This window comes from Giraffa tippelskirchi, chromosome 4 (assembly GCF_054371585.1).
Source record: "Giraffa tippelskirchi isolate mGirTip1 chromosome 4, T2T-mGirTip1v1.2.pri, whole genome shotgun sequence".
In the NCBI taxonomy this organism is placed as follows: Eukaryota; Metazoa; Chordata; class Mammalia; order Artiodactyla; family Giraffidae; genus Giraffa; species Giraffa tippelskirchi.
This window is the reverse complement of record NC_137278.1, coordinates 8,235,961-8,253,601: the sequence shown is the minus strand read 5'-3', so window position 1 is coordinate 8,253,601 and position 17,641 is coordinate 8,235,961. Positions and strand designations below refer to the sequence as shown.

General features: G+C 55.9%; 2 protein-coding genes and 1 long non-coding RNA gene across 5 annotated transcripts in view; 1 reads left to right on the top strand and 2 right to left on the bottom strand.

Annotated features, from left to right (window-relative positions):
- Nucleotides 1–577: 577 nt before the first annotated feature.
- On the bottom strand, nucleotides 578–8,848 carry DPM2 (dolichyl-phosphate mannosyltransferase subunit 2, regulatory). Of its 2 annotated transcripts, none has more exons than XM_081587075.1 (5): nucleotides 7,106–8,848; nucleotides 3,529–4,270; nucleotides 3,164–3,253; nucleotides 2,297–2,399; nucleotides 578–1,282 (listed from the first exon to the last, which is right to left on the bottom strand). In XM_081587075.1, the coding sequence occupies exons 2-5, from the start codon at nucleotides 3,529–3,531 to the stop codon at nucleotides 1,224–1,226; spliced, it is 255 nt and encodes an 84-aa protein (XP_081443201.1). In that variant the 5' UTR covers nucleotides 3,532–4,270; nucleotides 7,106–8,848; the 3' UTR covers nucleotides 578–1,223. The 2 variants fall into 2 exon arrangements, with proteins under 2 accessions (XP_081443201.1, XP_081443200.1); XM_081587074.1 differs by having other exon boundaries at nucleotides 7,291–8,848.
- Nucleotides 3,626–4,499, top strand: LOC145544330 (uncharacterized). The gene is made up of 2 exons (XR_014081348.1): nucleotides 3,626–4,025; nucleotides 4,248–4,499. It is a non-coding gene; the product is annotated as an uncharacterized LOC145544330 (long non-coding RNA).
- EEIG1 (estrogen-induced osteoclastogenesis regulator 1) overlaps nucleotides 7,656–17,641 on the bottom strand; it is a 36,009-nt gene continuing 26,023 nt past the window's right edge. The window contains exons 4-11 of one of the 2 annotated variants that reach the window (XM_081587072.1): nucleotides 17,266–17,382; nucleotides 15,498–15,544; nucleotides 15,183–15,337; nucleotides 13,087–13,191; nucleotides 12,805–13,003; nucleotides 12,239–12,360; nucleotides 12,079–12,148; nucleotides 7,656–10,438 (exon numbers count right to left, since the gene is read on the bottom strand). In XM_081587072.1, the coding sequence (XP_081443198.1) occupies nucleotides 10,393–10,438; nucleotides 12,079–12,148; nucleotides 12,239–12,360; nucleotides 12,805–13,003; nucleotides 13,087–13,191; nucleotides 15,183–15,337; nucleotides 15,498–15,544; nucleotides 17,266–17,382 (861 nt within the window). In that variant the 3' untranslated portion in view covers nucleotides 7,656–10,392. The remainder of the gene's footprint in view (nucleotides 10,439–12,078; nucleotides 12,149–12,238; nucleotides 12,361–12,804; nucleotides 13,004–13,086; nucleotides 13,192–15,182; nucleotides 15,338–15,497; nucleotides 15,545–17,265; nucleotides 17,383–17,641) is intronic. The other variant, XM_081587073.1, reaches the window with a different exon arrangement.

Below are 17,641 nucleotides of genomic sequence, written 5' to 3'. Positions count from 1 at the left end.
CAGGCATGCCTGCAGTTAGGCTCTTTCCTCTGATGAGTGGGGGGACACCTCTGCTAACTGGAGGAAGGAGTGCCCAAGGAAGTGAGGGGTGGAGGCTCACACTGTGAATGGGAGAGCTGGCTGCCCAGAGGGACACGGTGGGATTGCCGGGGGCTCTGCTAAGGCCTGGACCAGTCAACCGGAACACAGTGGAAGCAGCCCTGCTCTGTCTGGCTCACAGCGGCCCTCTGCTCAGAGCTACACTAAGTTGGGCCACTGGGTACGAGACAGATGATGGGCTTGGGCTTTTAGGGGTCTGAGGGTCTTTAATATATCGGTGCCCACTGGCTGGGCTGGCACAGGGTAGGCGAGGTAGAGGCTGATGTGATGTCTGGCAGATGGCCACGCCTCCAGACTCCCCCACCGTGAGCTGCACCAGGCCATATCCACATGGGTCCTGGCCCCTGCTTTGTCCTGTGTCCAGCACAGGGATGATCCAGGAGGTACCCAAGGCACCCTCATTGCACAAACCAGTGTCTCCTGATCTGAGACCAATGCAAAGGCCAGCTCCCAGCCCCTGAGCTCCTCGGGTCAGGGATGGCACTGAGACAAAGACATCAGCATTTATTGTTCAGCTCTCCCAACAGGTCAGCACTGAGGCTGGGGGGCTGGGCCTCCAGGAGAAGCAGTCAATCTGGGGAGCCCCCGTATGGCCACCCTGATGTACCCTGGGGCCCCCTAGGGGTCAGGACCTCCCTCTAGGCTCTCCAGGTCCAGAAATCCTTGCGGGGTCTGGGGCTCTGTCAGACCTGGGAAAGCTGCCTTTGTGGAGGAGCTGGACATGTGAGGAGAGGTCACGTGATGCCCCAGAACCTGCCAAGTCCAACACCATCATGTGACAAGAAGGAAACTGAGGCAAGTGTAGAACCCAGAGGGAAAAACGATAGGGAGTCTGACGGTGAGGTGTGTGTGTATGCGGGGGGGACCAGCACCTTCCAGGCTCTGAGCCAGAAGCGGGGTGGGATGGAGACTTCCAGGTACTTCTCCTCCCTGGCTTCTGGAAGGAGGGGCAGGGGTCCTGGTCAGCCAGGGGTGAGTCCTGAACAGCTTCCATCCCATAGGGGTGTCTGCAGGGTAATCAGGCTTGAGGGGGCCTCAGTGCCTAGATGGGTCCTGTGGGCCCCCCGTTGGGTCTGCCCTGAAGAAGCAGAGAAGGGGCCAGCAGCTTCATTCCTGCTGGGCCTTCACTGAGCCTTTTTGGTCTCCTTCTGGTTCTTCAGCATCACGTAGGTGATGAATATACCTGGAATACACAGACCAGAAAAGGCAGGTAAGATCCTGGCTCAGGATTGCTGGGAGGCCAGAAAGTAAAGTGAAAGTGAAAGTCGCTCAGTCGTGTCCTACTCTTTATGACTTCATGGGCTACACAGTCCATGGAATTCTCCAGGCCAGAATCCTGGAGTGGGTAGCCATTCCCTTCTCCAGGGGATCTTCCCAACCCAGGGATCGAACCCAGGTCTCCCACACTGCAGGCGGATTCTTTACCAGCTGAGCCACAAGAGGAGCCTGGGGAGGGCAGAGCAGGACCCAAGCATGGCAGTGACCCACACAGGGGGCCAAGCAGCTACCTAACTGCCCTCCAGGCCACACCGTGGAGGCCATTTCCCTAATCATTCATCAAGCCACACTTCTGCCTGCACTCATTCAACAAACATCAGCTGAGTGCCTACCACAGGCAATTTACTGAGTTTAGTGTTTCTGATTCTACAGGGAATAAGATCCACCCAATTATCTATCTACTCACCCGACCACTTGTCCATCTACCTAACCACCCACGTACTCAGCATCAATCATCCACCTACCCCATCATCCAGACAGCTAATTGTTGATTCACCCAAACCACTTTCTTGAGCACCATCTCAGTGCCACAGCTTGTGCTTGGGGTGAGGACTTAGTAATGATAAAGCCACAATCCCTGCCCCTATAAGGCCCACACGCTAGACCCTGGGAGATAGAGAGATGCAGGAATCATGAACCAGGGTGACAAGGGGGTGAGAGGTGATGGAGGTGTGAGCGGAGCAGTGGTGGTGGTGGAGGGAGCAAGAAAGAGGAAGACATCCCATTAGATTCCAGTGAGCCTGAGGCATTGGGAAGACTGACTTATAGCCCTGAAGGATGAACAGGGAAACCCCAGGATGTGAGTTGGGGGTAAGGAGCCTCAAGCAGATGTACAGTGAGTGAAGTGTAGTAGCATGTTTGGGGTGGGAGGGAGTCATGGGGTCCCTGAGACACCCTGTCCAGGGTTGGGGGAACTTACCCACAAACAGGAGCAGCAGGAGGCTGGCAGCCAGTGGGATAGCAATGGCATAGGCTCGGGGCAGGAAATACTTGTGGATGACATGCTGACTGTCGATGAATGGCTGGCATCAAAGGCAGAGCTCTAGTGAGTGTTCCTTGCTCTGCTCACCTCCCCAAGTCCAAACAGCCCACCTCCTCCATCTCAGGGGTTGACCCCATCAAAGCACTGCATTTGCTTTTCTCTAAGATGATGGCACTCTGGGTGTCTTGGTTTGTTCCCTTCCTTCAGTTACCTAATAGTTGTGTACTGGGCTTGATGCCTGCCCAAAGTTGGGGCTAGGGACTTGGCAGGGAACAGAAGACAAAAGACTTGCCCTAAGGCCCTCACAGCTTAGCAGGGACAAAGGGGACATGAAGAATCCTCGAGTGATTCCCAACCAGGACTCCAAGGTTTTCTTTACTAACATTTTTCTCCAAAGGATACCGACTTCTGCAAGATTTTGCCCTCCAAACACTGCATTTTTAAAGCAGTAATCAAAAAAAATTTCCCACGGGGGAAAAAAAACTGCTAAACGCTCTCACAAAATCCAATGGCACTGTCATGCCCAAGTGCCCGCAGGATAACCAGAAGGACTAGAACTCCCATCAAAAGCAAAGCAAATCAAGGACAGGACTTCACAGCGGAGTGGTTAAGGATTCCACCCTGAGCCTTCCCCTTGAGCTTCTGCTTCCTCATCTATAAAATATGGACACCTGTTACCATCTTCCTCAGAGTGTTGTCCTGGAGCTTTCATGAGATAGGCAGTGAAAGCACCTAGCACAGTGCCTGCTAAAATGATTCAAGATCCAGGGATGGGGGTGAGAGAGGGCAGGGAAGCACACATACCAAGAGAATTACCCAGGCGGTGTAATAGGTGAAGATGATCAGGCTAAGGGCGACGAGGCCGAGTCCCACCACCTGGTCTGTTCCCGTGGCCTGCAGAAAAGGGAGGATTCAACTGAGGAAGAGATCCTCCATTTAGGAAAGAGGGGAGCATTGCAGCCCGATCATGTTTATTTACTCAGCTGACAGATGTGACGTGGCTGACTAGGTATCTTTTCTAGGTCGGGAGACAGAGTACCGGGCCGAAGTCTATCACTCGTACGATGGGATGGCGGGAAAGCGATACCGGCTCCGAGTGCTCAAGCCCCAGTTCCTGAGCAGACCCAGGACCCCACCCCCCAGACGACCCTATTGCCGATCACGCTCACCATTTCCCCAGCGCTTCGGGCACCGGAGACGCAAGCCCCATCCGGTTCCGGATCCGGGCCCTTCCGGCCTTGGGCCGCGGGGCACGCCGGGAGTCGTAGTCTTCAGGCTGGTCCGGGACCACGTCGCCGGAGATGGGCGGTGCCTCCTCTTTGCATGTCGGGAAATGTAGTGTCTCGAGGACTTCTGCGACGCGTTCCCGAATCTCTCGGCAGTGAGACCGAGTTGAGGAACCGAGACTGGCTTGGCACTTGTGGGCTTGGTCCTGTCGAACTCGCCCGAGGAAAAAAAAGCCCATCTCTCAATATTCCAGAGTCCTAAAGCCAGAACAGGATGGGAGTGAGTGGTCAGAAGTCCCGTGTTTCAAGTGGGGAAAAGGAGGCTCAGAGAGGGGCGAGAACTTTTCAGGAGATCACAGTCCGAGTCAGTGGTGTGTAGCTGACTCCAGAACCCTAGGGCGCTACTTCCTGGTCACGAGGCCCGAACGTGTCTGTTGCGGGTAAGGTAAAGAAAAACTTCAAGGACCGGCCTAAGGTGGGAGGAAAAGGAGGAGCCGGGGTCCCTTCCTCTGTGCTTCACAACCCCAAGTGCTTCACCAGGAAGACGCTTGTCACTGAGTTTCTGTTTTTTTAATTTTATTTATTTTTGGCTGCGCTGGGTCTTCGTTGCTGCGAGGGCTTTTCTCTAATTGCCTTTTATTGCCGTGCCTTCTTCGTTGCAGAGTACATCATGAGAAACGCTGGGCTGGAAGAAACACAAGCTGGAATCAAGATTGCCGGGAGAAATATCAATAACCTCAGATATGCGGATGACACCACCCTTATGGCAGAAAGTGAAGAAGAACTAAAGAGCCTCTTGATGAAGGTGAAAGAGGAGAGTGAAAAAGTTAGCTTAAAGCTCAACGTTCAGAAAACTAAGATCATGGCATCTGGTCCCATCACTTCATGGGAAATAGATGGGGAAACAGTGGAAACAGTGTCAGACTTTATTTTTTGGGGCTCCAGAATCACTGCTGATGGTGACTGCAGCCATGAAATTAAAAGACGCTTACTCCTTGGAAGGAAGGTTATAGCCAACCTAGATAGCTTATTTAAAAGCAGACACATTACTTTGCCAACAAAAGTCCGTCTAGTCAAGGCTATGGTTTTTCCAGTGGTCATGTATGGATGTGAGAGTTGGACGGTGAAGAAAGCTGAGCGCTGAAGAATTGATGCTTTTGAACTGTGGTGTTGGAGAAGACTCTTGAGAGTCCCTTGGACTGCAAGGAGATGCAATCAATCCATCCTAAAAGAGATCAATCCTGGGTGTTCATTGGAAGGTCTGATGTTGAAGCTGAAACTCCAATACTTTGGCCACCTCATGCGAAGGGTTGACTCATTGGAAAAGACCCTGATGCTGGGAAGGATTGGGGACAAGAGGAGAAGGGGACGACAGAGGATGAGATGGTTGGATGGCATCACTGACTCGATGGACATGGGTTTGGGTGGACTCCGGGAGTTGGTGATGGACAGGGAGGCCTGGCATGCTGCAATTCATGGGGTCGCAAAGAGTCGGACACGACTGAGCGACTGAACTGAACTGAACTTCGTTGCAGAGCACGGGCTTTAGGGCATGCGGGCTTCAGTAGCTGCGGCTCGCAGGCTCTATGAGCACAGACTCTACTTGTGGCGCACAGGGCTTAGCTGCTCCGCATCATGTGGGGGCCTCCAGGATCAGGGATCCAACCGTGTCTCCTGCACTGGCAGGTGGATTTTTTACCAGTGAGCCACCAGGGAAGCCCCATCACTGCGTTGTAATTATCTGATTTACTTGTTGACCTGGCCCACTTGACTGTTAGCCCCCTGAGGAAAGGGTCTGTATCCCCAGTGCCCAGAATGAGGCTTGGCACAACTGGGAGCTTTGAATCAGTCAACCAGCTTTAAGATTTTCTGCAGTGCTACAGAGAATAGCATCTGGAGATGTCAGGCTCTCCCTGTGCTGTATTCACTTGGAGGGGAGGGGGGCAGGGGCATGCAAAAATGGGTCTGAACCAGGCATGGCTTTCTCCTGCTGGCAGCATCCATCTCCTTGGGTTGTCTGAGCCCGTTGCAAAGCTGAGAGGAATATTTCCCCCCATCATTTTATATACTGATTTTTCACTTAGCATGGAAAAAATAAGTGAAAGTTGTGCTTAGTCGTGTCTGACTCTCTGCAACCTCATGAACTGGTTCTAAATAGTGAAAGGAGTAGGTCAAGGCTGTATATTGTCACCCTGCTTATTTAACTTATATGCAGAGCACATCATGAGAAACACTGGGCTGGATGAAGCACAAGCTGGAATCAAGATTGCTGGGAGAAATATCAATAACCTCAGATATGCAGATGACACCACCCTTATGGCAGAAAGCGAAGAACCGAAGAGCCTCTTGATGAAAGTGAAAGAGAGTGAAAAATTTGGCTTAAAGCTCAACATTCAGAAAACTAAGATCATGGCATCTGGTCCCATCACTTCATGGCAAATAGATGGGGAAACAGTGGAAACAGTGACAGACTTTATTTTGGGGGGCTCCAAAATCACTGCAGATGGTGACTGCAGTCATGAAATTAAAAGACGCTTACTCCTTGGAAGGAAAGTTATGACCAACCTAGACAGCATGAGACATTACTTTGCCAACAAAGGTCTGTCTAGTCAAAGCTATGGTTTTTCCAGTAGTCATGTATGGATGTGAGAGAGAGACTATAAAGAAAGCTGAGTGCCAAAGAACTGATGCTTTTGAACTGTGGTGTTGGAGAAGACTCTTGAGAGTCCCTTGGACTGCAAGGAGATCCAACCAGTCCATCCTAAAGGAATTCAGTTCTGAATATTCAGTGGAAGGACTGATGCTGAAGCTGAAACTCCAATCCTTTGGCCACCTGATACGAAGAACTGACTCATTAGAAAAGACCCTGATGCTGGGAATGATTGAAGGCAGGAGGAGAAGGGGACGACAGAGGATGAGATGGTTGGATGGAAGCACCGACTCAATGGACATGAGTTTGAGTAAACTCCGGGAGTTGGTGATGGACAGGGAGGCCTGGCATGCTGTAGTCCATGGGGTCGCAAAGAGTCAGACACGACTGAGTGACTGAGCTTAACTGGACTGGACTGTAGCCCACCAGGCCCCTCTGTCAATGGAATTCTCCAGGCAAGAATACTGGAGTGGCTAGCAATTCGCTTCTCCAGGGGATCTTCCCAACCCAGGGATCAAACAGATTCTTACCGTCTGAGCCACCAGGAAACCCCACTGAGCATTACTGTGTTACAAAGGAGCAACCTTTTTTGGACTTTACAGCACAATTCCTTCCCTCTGTCTCAGGAGAATTGGGGCTCAGCCAGGAGCCAACTCGTCCCTCCCCAGGTGTGCACAGAACCGAGGAAGGGGCTGAGAATCAGCCTCCAGGGTTTTCTGGGGCGTGAGCGGGCATCAGCGCTGAGAATGGGCAAGGATAATGCAGTGCTGGGGCCGGGACAGGGCCTAGTAGTCTGGTCCCTTCCAGCTTGTCCAGAGCCCTGAGGATTCCTGCCATTTCTGAGCTCATGAAAGGTCCAGGGTGACTTGCCTTTCCCAGAGCTTGGTGGCCATGTCAGCTCCTCAGGAACTTGAGTCAAGGGCAGGGAGTGAGGTGATCCAAGCCTGGAGACAGTGCTGGCCTGTGGCTTTAGGGAGGCTGGGAAAACTCTTAGCATCTCTCGGCGGGGGGGGGGCGGTGCACGGTCAGGCTCCCTAGGGAGGGTGTATACCCACCTCCTAATTTGATCCACAACCCCATTTGCAGCTGCGAAAGCTGAGGCACAGGTGGTCATCGGTCCTCAGGCGTGCTTGTTAGAGGCCACGCAACTCTGGGGAGGTTAGAACTGGGGCTCTGAGGTCAGAGCTGCCACCTTGTAAGTGTGAGGTTGACAAGAAATTGCCCTTTCTGGGCCTAAGTTTCCTCCCAGTGAATGTGTAGTAGTAACAGTGATAATAATTGTAATGACTGCAGCCAGGACAACCAAGAACCCCGGCCACCGACATCTCTCCCACCCCCAGTGTCATCTCCTCCATCTGGCTCCCTTCTGATGTCATCTGTGACCCGGGACTCAACTCAGTAAAACAAGCAAGAACCCACATGCCATAACAAAATCTGCAACATTTAATTCCCCCCCCCAAACCAAGACACTGACACTAGGCTGATTTCCCCTTACAATGTTATTTTCTACAACAGAAGCTGGGACGGAGATACAAACACAGCCCACTGAATCAGGGGGTGGTGGTGGTAACATTCTGTTAGAACGGAGGGGTGTAAAAAAAAAAACCAAAAACCTTCCCTCCCCCCATCTCCCTGCTCACTTCCCGAAAGAGAGGAAACCATGGGCATTCTCCATCTTGGCAGATCATGCCATGTGGTCGGTTTGTGGGGTGACCAGAAAAAAAAAACAAAAAAACAACCTAAAAATATTGTAGACTTTTCTTTTCTTTAAATCTCCTAGTAAAAATGTTAAAACTGTCTTTCAAGAAGATTCCAAACTGGCATTGCATAGACCAATTCCTTTCCAAAAATATCTCTAATATAGTCTATCTCTTTCTAAATATAGGATTTTTAGTCCAGAGCTGTGGGCACCTAATGGGAATTCACTGAGCTTGAGGGGACCAGAGGGTCGAAGAAAGGGCTCCCACATGGGGATGAGGCTGGGGCTCCGGGGCTCCAGCTCCAGCCAACATTGATTTGGTTGTGGCCAAATTCTGTTAGTCCAGTTACCCTGGCCCAGGGCCTGGCGTGGGAGGGTATGGCAGGCTCTGTCTCCTTCTGGCGTGACTGTCAAATTCAGACCTCGCCTAGGGTGGGGCTGGGGTTCCTGGTACGGGGAATTCTCCCCAACAGCACCAAAACCAGCTATCTTATGCCTGAAGCCCCCAGAATGTTGACTCAGACCCTAAAGACACCCTGAATACATTGCCTCACTGGGCTGAGGTCATGCAGATACAGAAGAGAAGGACAGCGTTCCCCCATCTTCTGGGGGTCACTTCAACTGAAGACAGTGCGGCCAGCTCCCTTTTAAAGTGCCAGGTGTCTGTGGGGCAGGAAGGGACCTGCAGAGCTGACCCAGAGCCTTCCCCAGGCATAGCAAACGCTCCATCCTGCCTCAGCAGGCACCTTCTCATTCATTTTCTAAAAGGGTTAGGTCATTAAAAACAACAGAAATCCTAGAAATGCTCTGGTCCCAGTGCCAGGAGGTTCCAAGACCAAGTCCAATTCTTGCCAGTGGGGCAGAAGGCAAGGACCCCTCCCAGCCTGGGGAGGGCACCCCCCACCCCCCAACCCAGATGCCCAGCCCTGCTGGGACCCAGCCAGCGGGTAGGGGGAGAACAGAAGCACCTCCCCTCGCCTGGGGGAGGAGAAAATACCAAACTGTGAACTCTAAAAAAAGAAAAGAAAATGAAAGGGAAGGAAAGAAAAAGAAAAAAAAATCAGGAAAGAAAAGAAAAAAGGTATGGGGCTAAGTAAACACCAGCCTGCTGGGTTTATACAAAATGAGTGAAATTTAGAGTGTCGGGGGAGTCTGTCCAGGGACTGGCGGGCAGCCAGAACCCACCTTCAAGCAAGTAAGGAGGACAAGGCCAGGGGAAAGTGCTGAGAGAAGAGGGTTTAGCGAGGGGTAGGGGCGGGGGCAGGGCCAGACCGCTCCCACTGGGAAAACCCCCTTAATGGACAACCCCCCAACACCCGCCCTCTCCTTTACCCAGAGAGGGCATGTTTTCAGAGGTTGGCTGAAGCTTTTCTGGCCAGGAAGCCAGCTCCAGGCCAGTCCAGCTACAGCCCATCTGCCTCTCCAGCATCGGCCCCGGCCTGGGCCAGCTGAGCCTGAGGGGAAGAGAAAGGGCGCTTGGCTTGGCAAACCCAGCCCAGCCGGGCTGCTGACCTCCAGGGCCTTGGGAGGCACCTTTCCTGGCTTCATTAACGGAAGCCAGCTGCCCAGGACCCAGACCCGGGCAGAGGGGAACCTCTCAGACTCAGACCTTTCTCGGCAGGGGGTTCAGGCCTGAGCTGGAGCCAACCGGAGAGGGCAGGGAGGGGCAGGGGCAGTGCCACGTTCCAGCCGGGCTGCGAGGGCTGGGCTGCTGACTGCACGGCAGGCAGTGCCCAGGGATCCTTGGGAAGGGCTCAGTGGACAGGCAGGCGAGGGCCAGGGCGCTGTGCTGAAGACAAGCGTGTGCAAAGTGCAGGCTGCCAGGGCAGCAGGAGAACATTCGCTGCAGGGGAGGTGGGGTCTCAATCCGGAGCGCGGGTGGGGTTTGAGGTCTTGGTTTCCCGGAGGAGGCCGCCAGCAGGTCCCCCGGGACACAGGGGAGGGACGGCTGAAGCACTAAGCAGTCAGAGGGCCATGGTGGCAGGATTCTGGGGGGTGGACTGCTCCCCCAAGGACAAGGGGGCAATGGAGCGAGGCCCTGCCAGGGCTGAGCCAGCGCTCCTGGAGTGAACAGGGACACAGGACAAGAGGCCCCTGGGCCACCAGCCTCCCTGCATGTGCAGGAACTGCTGAATGTCCTCACCGAGGGCCCAGGTGGGTCTCAGAGGGGCAGTGCCCGCCATGGGTCTCTGCCCACCTGCTTCACAGGCCTATGTGTCCTGCCCTCTAGTGGTTCAGAGGAGAATATTCACAGTGGTGCCCGGGGCCCTGGCGGGCCATGAGCATCCCAGCATAGATGGGAAGTCAATGGAATGATGCTTTGGGGCTGGAGTGCATGGAGGAGGCACAGATGAGAGGCAGCATGGATGGTGATCCGAAGGGGAAGGTCCCTTGTGGAATGACGCAGGTCTGGACGCCCGTGAAGGCAGGGCCCTTCTCCAGCCGGGGCACCTGCTCCTCAATGGCTTTCAATCACGACTGGCTCGTAGACCCCAGAGGAGACTCTGTGGGGAGAAACAGGTCAGCTTGTCCTCCCTGATGGTCCTCTGGGCCAGCCCTGGGAGGTACTTCACAAGCAATGTTAACTGGCCCCATTTTGCAGAGAGAAACTGAGTCTCAGAGAAGTTGAGTCACCTGCCCAGGGTAACACAGATGTTAAGTACCTGAGCCTGTGGGATCACATAGCTTGCACAGACCATGCCCAAGCCCCCCTGGGTACCAGCAGCTCACATGCTGAGGTGTGCTGTGCCCACTCTCACAGCAATTCAGGCAGAGAGGATCTGCAGCCAGCCCCACTTGACAAGATAAAGAAATTGAGATTCAGAGGGATTACAAGGCTTGCTGAAAGTGCACAGGCTGGGAAACTTGATCAGCTCTTCTCCCCACCGAGGCCAGGCCCACCAGCAGGGTTGTGGTCATTTGGCGCGCAGCATACATCTCTGCAGTAACCTTGCTCAATCTCAGTTTCCTCATCCTCAGAGGGGGCTGGAGAGGGACGTCACAGAGCCCCAAGAAGTGCCCTGTTTTCTTTTGGCCCACCCCACTAGGGGAAGCCTGCTGCTGCTGCTGCTAAGTCGCTTCAGTCGTGTCCGACTCTGTGCGACCCCATAGACGGCAGCCCACCAGGCTCCCCCGTCCCTGGGATTCTCCAGGCAAGAATACTGGAGTGGGTTGCCATTTCCTTCTCCAATGCATGAAAGTGAAAAGTGAAAGTGAAGTCACTCAGTCGTGTTGGACTCTTCACGACCCCAGGGACTGCAGCCTACCAGGCTCCTCCATCCATGGGATTTTCCAGGCAAGAGTACTGGAATGGGTTGCCATTGCCTTCTCCAGGGGCAGCCTAGGCCACCCAAAGATGGCAGTTGCAATTTTGAGCCTCAGCCAGCAGGGGTCAGCAGAGCAACACCAGAGGGCAGGTCTGAGGGCCCACTGTGGCCCAGCCAAGCCTCCTACTACGCTGGCCCTAGACGTTAAATGGGCACTTTCCCATCTGGCCACAGCAACCGGGAGTAAAGGCTTCAGTACAGCCCGGCAGGTGGTAAGCTCCTCCATTCATTCATTCAGTGAGCCAGGCACACAGACCAGCATGCCATAAATGAATGATTTAGAGGACACTCTACATACTGGCAGAGTTCAAGCCACAAGTTTGATCCTCACATCCACTTGCCTCTGAACATCATGAAGCAGAAATCTATGTTGTTCACTGCCGTATCCCCAACACCTAGCTTAGAACCTGGTACGTAGCTGGTGCGCAGTAACTATTCATTTAATAAATAAATGAGTCATCATCATCATTTTTTAGGAGCTCCCAGACCCAGAAGGAAGGGAAAGAAAAGTGGAATCCAAAATAAAGATGTATGAAGCCCCGGCTGTGTGGCAAGCCTTGTGCCAGGCATCTTCCAAGGTTCCTCGGAACCTTCCCAAACCAACCCTGGGGCATTTGTCCCAGGTTTCCAGGTGAGGTGGTGTGATCCACATCATTTGACAGATGGAGAAACCGAGGCTCAGAGAGACATGACTGGCCCGAAGTCACACGGACAAGAGCTGGCATTCAAAGCGAGGTCAGTGGGCTGCAGAAGCCATGCACTCTCACCACGGGGGCCCAGAGCCACACTCATCACCTGCCCAGAACCTTCCCCTCTACCTGTTGGCCAGCTGGATACCACTCAGGGTGGTGGTGCCATCGCGGCTCACGAACAGCCGGAGGTTGCTGTCTGTGGGGACACAGGGGAGGACAAAGGCTGAGTGAGATGGTGCAGCCAGGGGGCCCCCAGGCACCAACCCCGCCGGCGCTGGCGGCTCACCCTCGGTATTGCTCCCTTCCGTGAAGTCCTGGCTCTGCATGATCTTCTCTACGATGTCGTCAGCGTCAATGCGCGTGTCATCCACCCAAGTTGGGTGGCTCTCCACCGAGTCCTTCTTCCTCCTGGGGTGGGGTGGGAGTCAGGACAGTCACAGGGCCAGAGGACCCACTCCCCCTCCACCGCACTCAGGACCCTCCGAGTGCACAGGGAGGCTGGTCCAGACTGTGTTCACTGAACCGTCACATCAGCCCTACGGTGAGGATGCTGCTGCGCCCTGGTCTTAGAGAGGAGGCCATGGAGGCCCTGGGAGGTTAAGTGCCAGCCTCTGAGAGGGCGCAGAGCGCGGAAGCAGGCGGGCCCCAGGGTACGCTAGACCACCCGTAGTATCTGCCCACTGAGCATGCGCGCCAGGGCGGGTGCGGCCAGCGTGGAGGATCAGCTGGTTCGACGGCCACACACCCCACGACGGTGGGGCCCTGTCGTCCCCGTGTTACAGGTAGAGGGGCAGAGGTTCCGGGAGCCACCGGAGGGCTCTGCTCTCCAGCAGCACTTGAGGTGAGACCTACCGGAACGAGCGGTCCGACAGATGCGGGGGCCGGGGCGGCCGCGGTGGCTTCTCCGGGGGCCGGTGCTCGCGCTCGCAGCCTTCGGGCCCCTCCACGGCCATGCTGAGGCCGCCCGAGGCACTGCTGCTGGTGGACGTGTTCCGGCGGTGCGTCAGGTCCGAGAGGCTAGAGGAGCGCGAGTGCTCTGTGCTGTAGCCTGCTGGGTGGTGGGGGTGCAGGTCATGACGGGGGGCCAGGGAGGCTGGGAGGCCAAGGGCACCGGGTGGGCGGGCGAGCACTCACCTGAGATCTTGGACTGCTGGCTGGCGTAGCTGGAGTTGCGGGAGTGGCCCGAGTGGAACACCTCCTCTGGGCTGGACAGGTTCTGGTCTGGCTCCTCCGGCACCCCTGGAAGCCGGGAGGGGCAGGGGTGACCAGTATGCTCGCTTCTCACTAGTCCTCTCACTGAATGTAGCGGGGTGGGGTTGGGGGGCACACTATGTATTTCCACTTAAGAGATGGAAAAACTGAGGTTCGGGGAGCAGCAACCTGTCCTGAGCTACAGGTTACCACTGGAACCCAGGGTCTTTCCTTCATTCCACAAATATTTGGTGGGCGCTCTACTCAGTGCTGGGGAGCAGGAGACAGGGTGTCATAGGCACCCAGTGGTGGGAAGGAAGAACGCTGGACAAAAATGACCCACCATTAACCATAACTGGCGAATGGCCCACAGCAGGGAATGTATGGGGGGAGGGCGGGTCTGAAATCCAGTCTGAAATCAGGGAAGGCTTCTCTGAGGAGGTGGCCTTAATGAGAGACCTTTGGGATGTCTGGCAGGGAGCAGGCTAGGTAAGGCATCAGAGAAAAGGCCTTCCGGACCCAGGAAACAGCATAAGCAAAGGCCCTGAGGCTTCATTGAACTAGGGTCTGTGTAGCTGGAGTGGAGTAAATAAGGATGGGGAACACTTTCAGGCACTGGCAGCAGGAGATACAGGGAACCAAGAGGGGTCTGCCCAGGGCTCAGAGAGCACCCACCCACCCACCAGTCCTGGTCTCTCCAGGAAGCAATGACTCTGCCATCCTCTTCAGACATGAGCACACCCAGGTCATAGCCTAGACCCTAGGCCTGCCAGTGTCCCCACCCAAAGCCACGAGGCTTTTCAAGTCTCGACACGTTCTCTGCCTCTGAGGGGCTGCAAGGAGAGAGAGGCTTGTGGGGCTCAAATTCCCACCCCACGCAGGAGAAGCATGTCTTGCACAAAAGGCACCACATGTGCTAGGGTGCCCTGGTCCCCAGATTGCTCCTCTGGGGAGCCCCCATTCCTCCATGCAGCCCCCAGACTGAGGCAGGGGAGAAGCCCAGCTTCTGCTCTGGGCCCCACCTGGCTAGTGTGCAGCAAAATTGGGAGGGCAAAAGCTGGCCCTCGGGGTCAGAGGGTCCCTTCTGGCTCCCAGCCCCGGGGGCAGAATCACCCAGCAAACAGGGTCTGAGGCCTCATGGCCTCACTGCTCTTGTGGCACAGGTTAGGGCCACCATATGCCACCCTGCTTACTGATCAGCTTGGGGGTTGTTCACCTCCCAGCTCTGAGCTCATCCCCAGGGATGGGGTGCAGGGGCCAAGGCTCATGCTTTGTGAGGGGAGGGTCTACTTCATCCCTTACAGCAGTGGGCTCCTTTCCTGGTAGTACCTCCCCCTCTTAATTGCCAAACCCACTCCTCTGGGGATTCAGGCTCATTTGCATTTTTCATAACATTAGTAATGATGATAATTTAATGGAAACATGCTGCGAAATACAGAGGATGACCCAGGTGCCAGGAAAGGCACACGTGTTTACTCAGTTCATCCCCAGAGCAACCCGGATGTGGTTACTACTGCTGATCTCGCTTTGCAGAGGACGATTCTGAGGCCTGAGAGGTCAAACGGCCGGTCAGGGTCACACAGCAAGGAGCAGAACAAGAGCTCCTAGCACGTCCCTCTGCCAGGAACATGGCACAATACACCCCAGATTCAGCTCAAATGACATCCCTTCGGGGAGCTTTCCCTAGTTGTCCCCAGGCAGACACCTTCTACATCTCTCCCCCAGCTCTCGTCACAGTTCTAGGCGGACAAGCATTTGATGTATTTACTCTTCACTGACACCTGTCTCTCCTGCTCGACCGGGAGAGCCACGAGGCCAGCGACCTGATCCGTCTCGGTCCAGGGTGCTGCTGTGATTCTGGGGCCAGGCAGAGCCCGGATCATGGGAGGGGCGCAGACGCCACCTGATGGAAGCAAGGGTGGGTGAACACCACCCCACTGGCTTTCTCTTCTCAGCAAGTGTCCCCCCTTGGGACCTAGGAACTGCAGGAAGTGAAAGCCTTCATCCAAGGAGTGCAGAGGGCAGGTGGGGAACATTACCCGAACTGAGGATGGTGGGCCGGGCCTTGGGGGGCCGGGACCCCGTCAGGGAGTTGCTGCTGCTGCCACCGCGGCTGGTCCCGCCACCCTTACATGTCAGCTGCAGGGAGGAATCCTGGCCTGGAATGGAGATGGACTTGGCAGTGGACGGCGGCCTTGGAAAAACAGAGAGGGGTATGACTGGAGTGCCCTACCCTGGGGTCAGGAGAAGACAGAAGACCCTACGAGCCTTGAGGAGGGAAGCGTCCCTGCCCCACCCCCCGCAATGTCCAGGACAGAGCCCCCACCCCTCAGGTGGCCTGCACCAGCACTCACGTCTTGAAGCAGGGGTCTCCCGAGAGCAGGAACATTCCAATGGTGACCTGTGCAAAAGGTGGGGAGATCAGCCAAGACCCGTCCAAGCCCCCCAGCTCCCCCACAGGTGCCTGGCACCCCCCCTGCTCTGGCTTCAGATGAGCTTGGACTCTGATCCCATCTCTGTCCCTTGCTGGCCCTGGTGACACCACCCAACTTCACTGAAGCCCAGTTTCCTTGTGCAGAGGACAAAACTGATCCTAACGCCTGCCTCATGGGACAGCAGAGAGGATGCCTGGGGCACCTGGCATGGAGTGAGTGAGGAGTGAAAGTCGGCTACTGTCATTTCAGAACGGTGACTAAACTGTGGGACCCTCAAGGGTAGGGCCGCAGACACTCTCCATCCTCATGGCCCCCAGAGCAGGCGAGGCAGGTGGGAAGGGGGCTCTTGATGTCTACCGGGTGGGGAGGGGCCCACCAGGAGGGGTCCACCCAGCCTACACGGCGTGGAGGTTCACCAAGTCCAACACAGAGGGCAGGGGTGTGTGAAAGTTTGTTGAATAAAGCAAAGTAAGAAGTCATTAGAAATGTTTAACATCCTCTTTGGCAAAGAGTTTGGCTATGGTTCAAATGAGGCAAGATTTGGGTCCCCGAATCAGGGCTGGGATGAGTGACAGGTGAAAAAGAGGATCCCAGGGACACCTCTGACAAAAATGGTGCCCACTGGGGTGAGGCTGAGATTTTTCATGGGTTATTTCATTTGGCTGTGATAGCAACCTGCCAAGTACATGGTGGCCCCTGGATGTAGACACAGGAACTGAGACAGACTCAGGGAAAATAAATGACTGTCCAAGGTCCTGCAGACAGGACGGGGGAGCTGGCCTTGACCCCAAGGCCACCTGCCCCTGGGTCACCTTGATCTGGTCTGAGGATGCACTGAGGCCCTGGCTCTCACCACAGCTAGTCTGGACCTTTCCACGGGCCTCTGGCTTCTTCTGCAAAAGGTCCAGGAGGCCCTAGCACCCTTGCCTACTGCCTCCTGCCCAGCTCTGCCGGATGCAGCACGTTCCCACTGGGTCAGCTCACAGAGCTGTGGTTAAGACAAGACTCTTTTCTCAGCCAGGTGGAAGGGTGTGGAGACAAGCAAGAGAGGTGCGCTGGCAGGAGATGCCCCGATATCTCTGTCCCCAGAGGTTGAGGAGGCAGCTGCCCGGGGGGAGGGTGATGCCCCGGCCACCGAAAACCTTCACGTGGCTAGGCCCTCGGGGCAGCTGCCTGGGTCTGCCGGGTCCTGGGACAGAAGGTCCGTTCACACCCCGGTGCTCTGGAGCTCAGGTGGCCTCGTGTCACGCGGGGCAGTGGTTAGGAGCTGGGCTGCAGGGTCAGGTGCCAGCTCTGCTGTGCCCTCGGGTGGATGATCGAACCTCTGTGCCTGAGCCCCTCCTGTGCAAAACTGGGGCCAGGAAGACACCACTCCCTGCCGGGCTGTGGTTGGGCACCACGAGATACGGGGTGCTGGTCTGACCGCAAGAGACTGGTGGGGTCCACCCCCTGAGCCCCGATTATGGAGGGGGAAACTGAGGCCAGTGGCCGAGTCGGGGCTCCAAGGCGGGTTTCCTGACCCCAGGGCCCACGTCTTCCCAGCGTCTCTCACTGCCCATCTGGGGTGAGAACCTGTGTTCTTTGCAACCCCCCGGCGGACTCTGACAGGGAGGTGGTCCGCCCCTGCCCCTGCCCCTACCCCTGTCCCTGGGTGGGAGGGGCGGGCCAGGCCCAGAGCCCCCGGTACCTTGAGGATGGAGTTGTCCTGTCGGGTGTTCTTCGTGTCGTAGCCCTCCAGCAGGCAGCAGCGCACCGTGGAGCCGGAGCCTGCAAACTCCGCCAGGTTCAAGTCGGCGAAGCCCAGCTGAGCGGGAGAGAGGAGAGGGTGGGAGGCTGAGGGGAGTGTGGGCGCAGGGCAGGTGGCTCAAGGCTGAGCTGGGCCGGGGGCGGGGGGGCCAGCGCCCCGGGCCCGCCCCGCAGCCCCGACAGACTGTTGCATAACCGGCACCCAAGGACACAGGCCCCGGTTGGCGACTCCGGTGGCAAAGCCAGGAGCTCACATCCCTGGGCTGCACAAAGCGCCCTTTGTGCCGAGTCCCGGCGTGCACCGGGGCAGCGCCCGA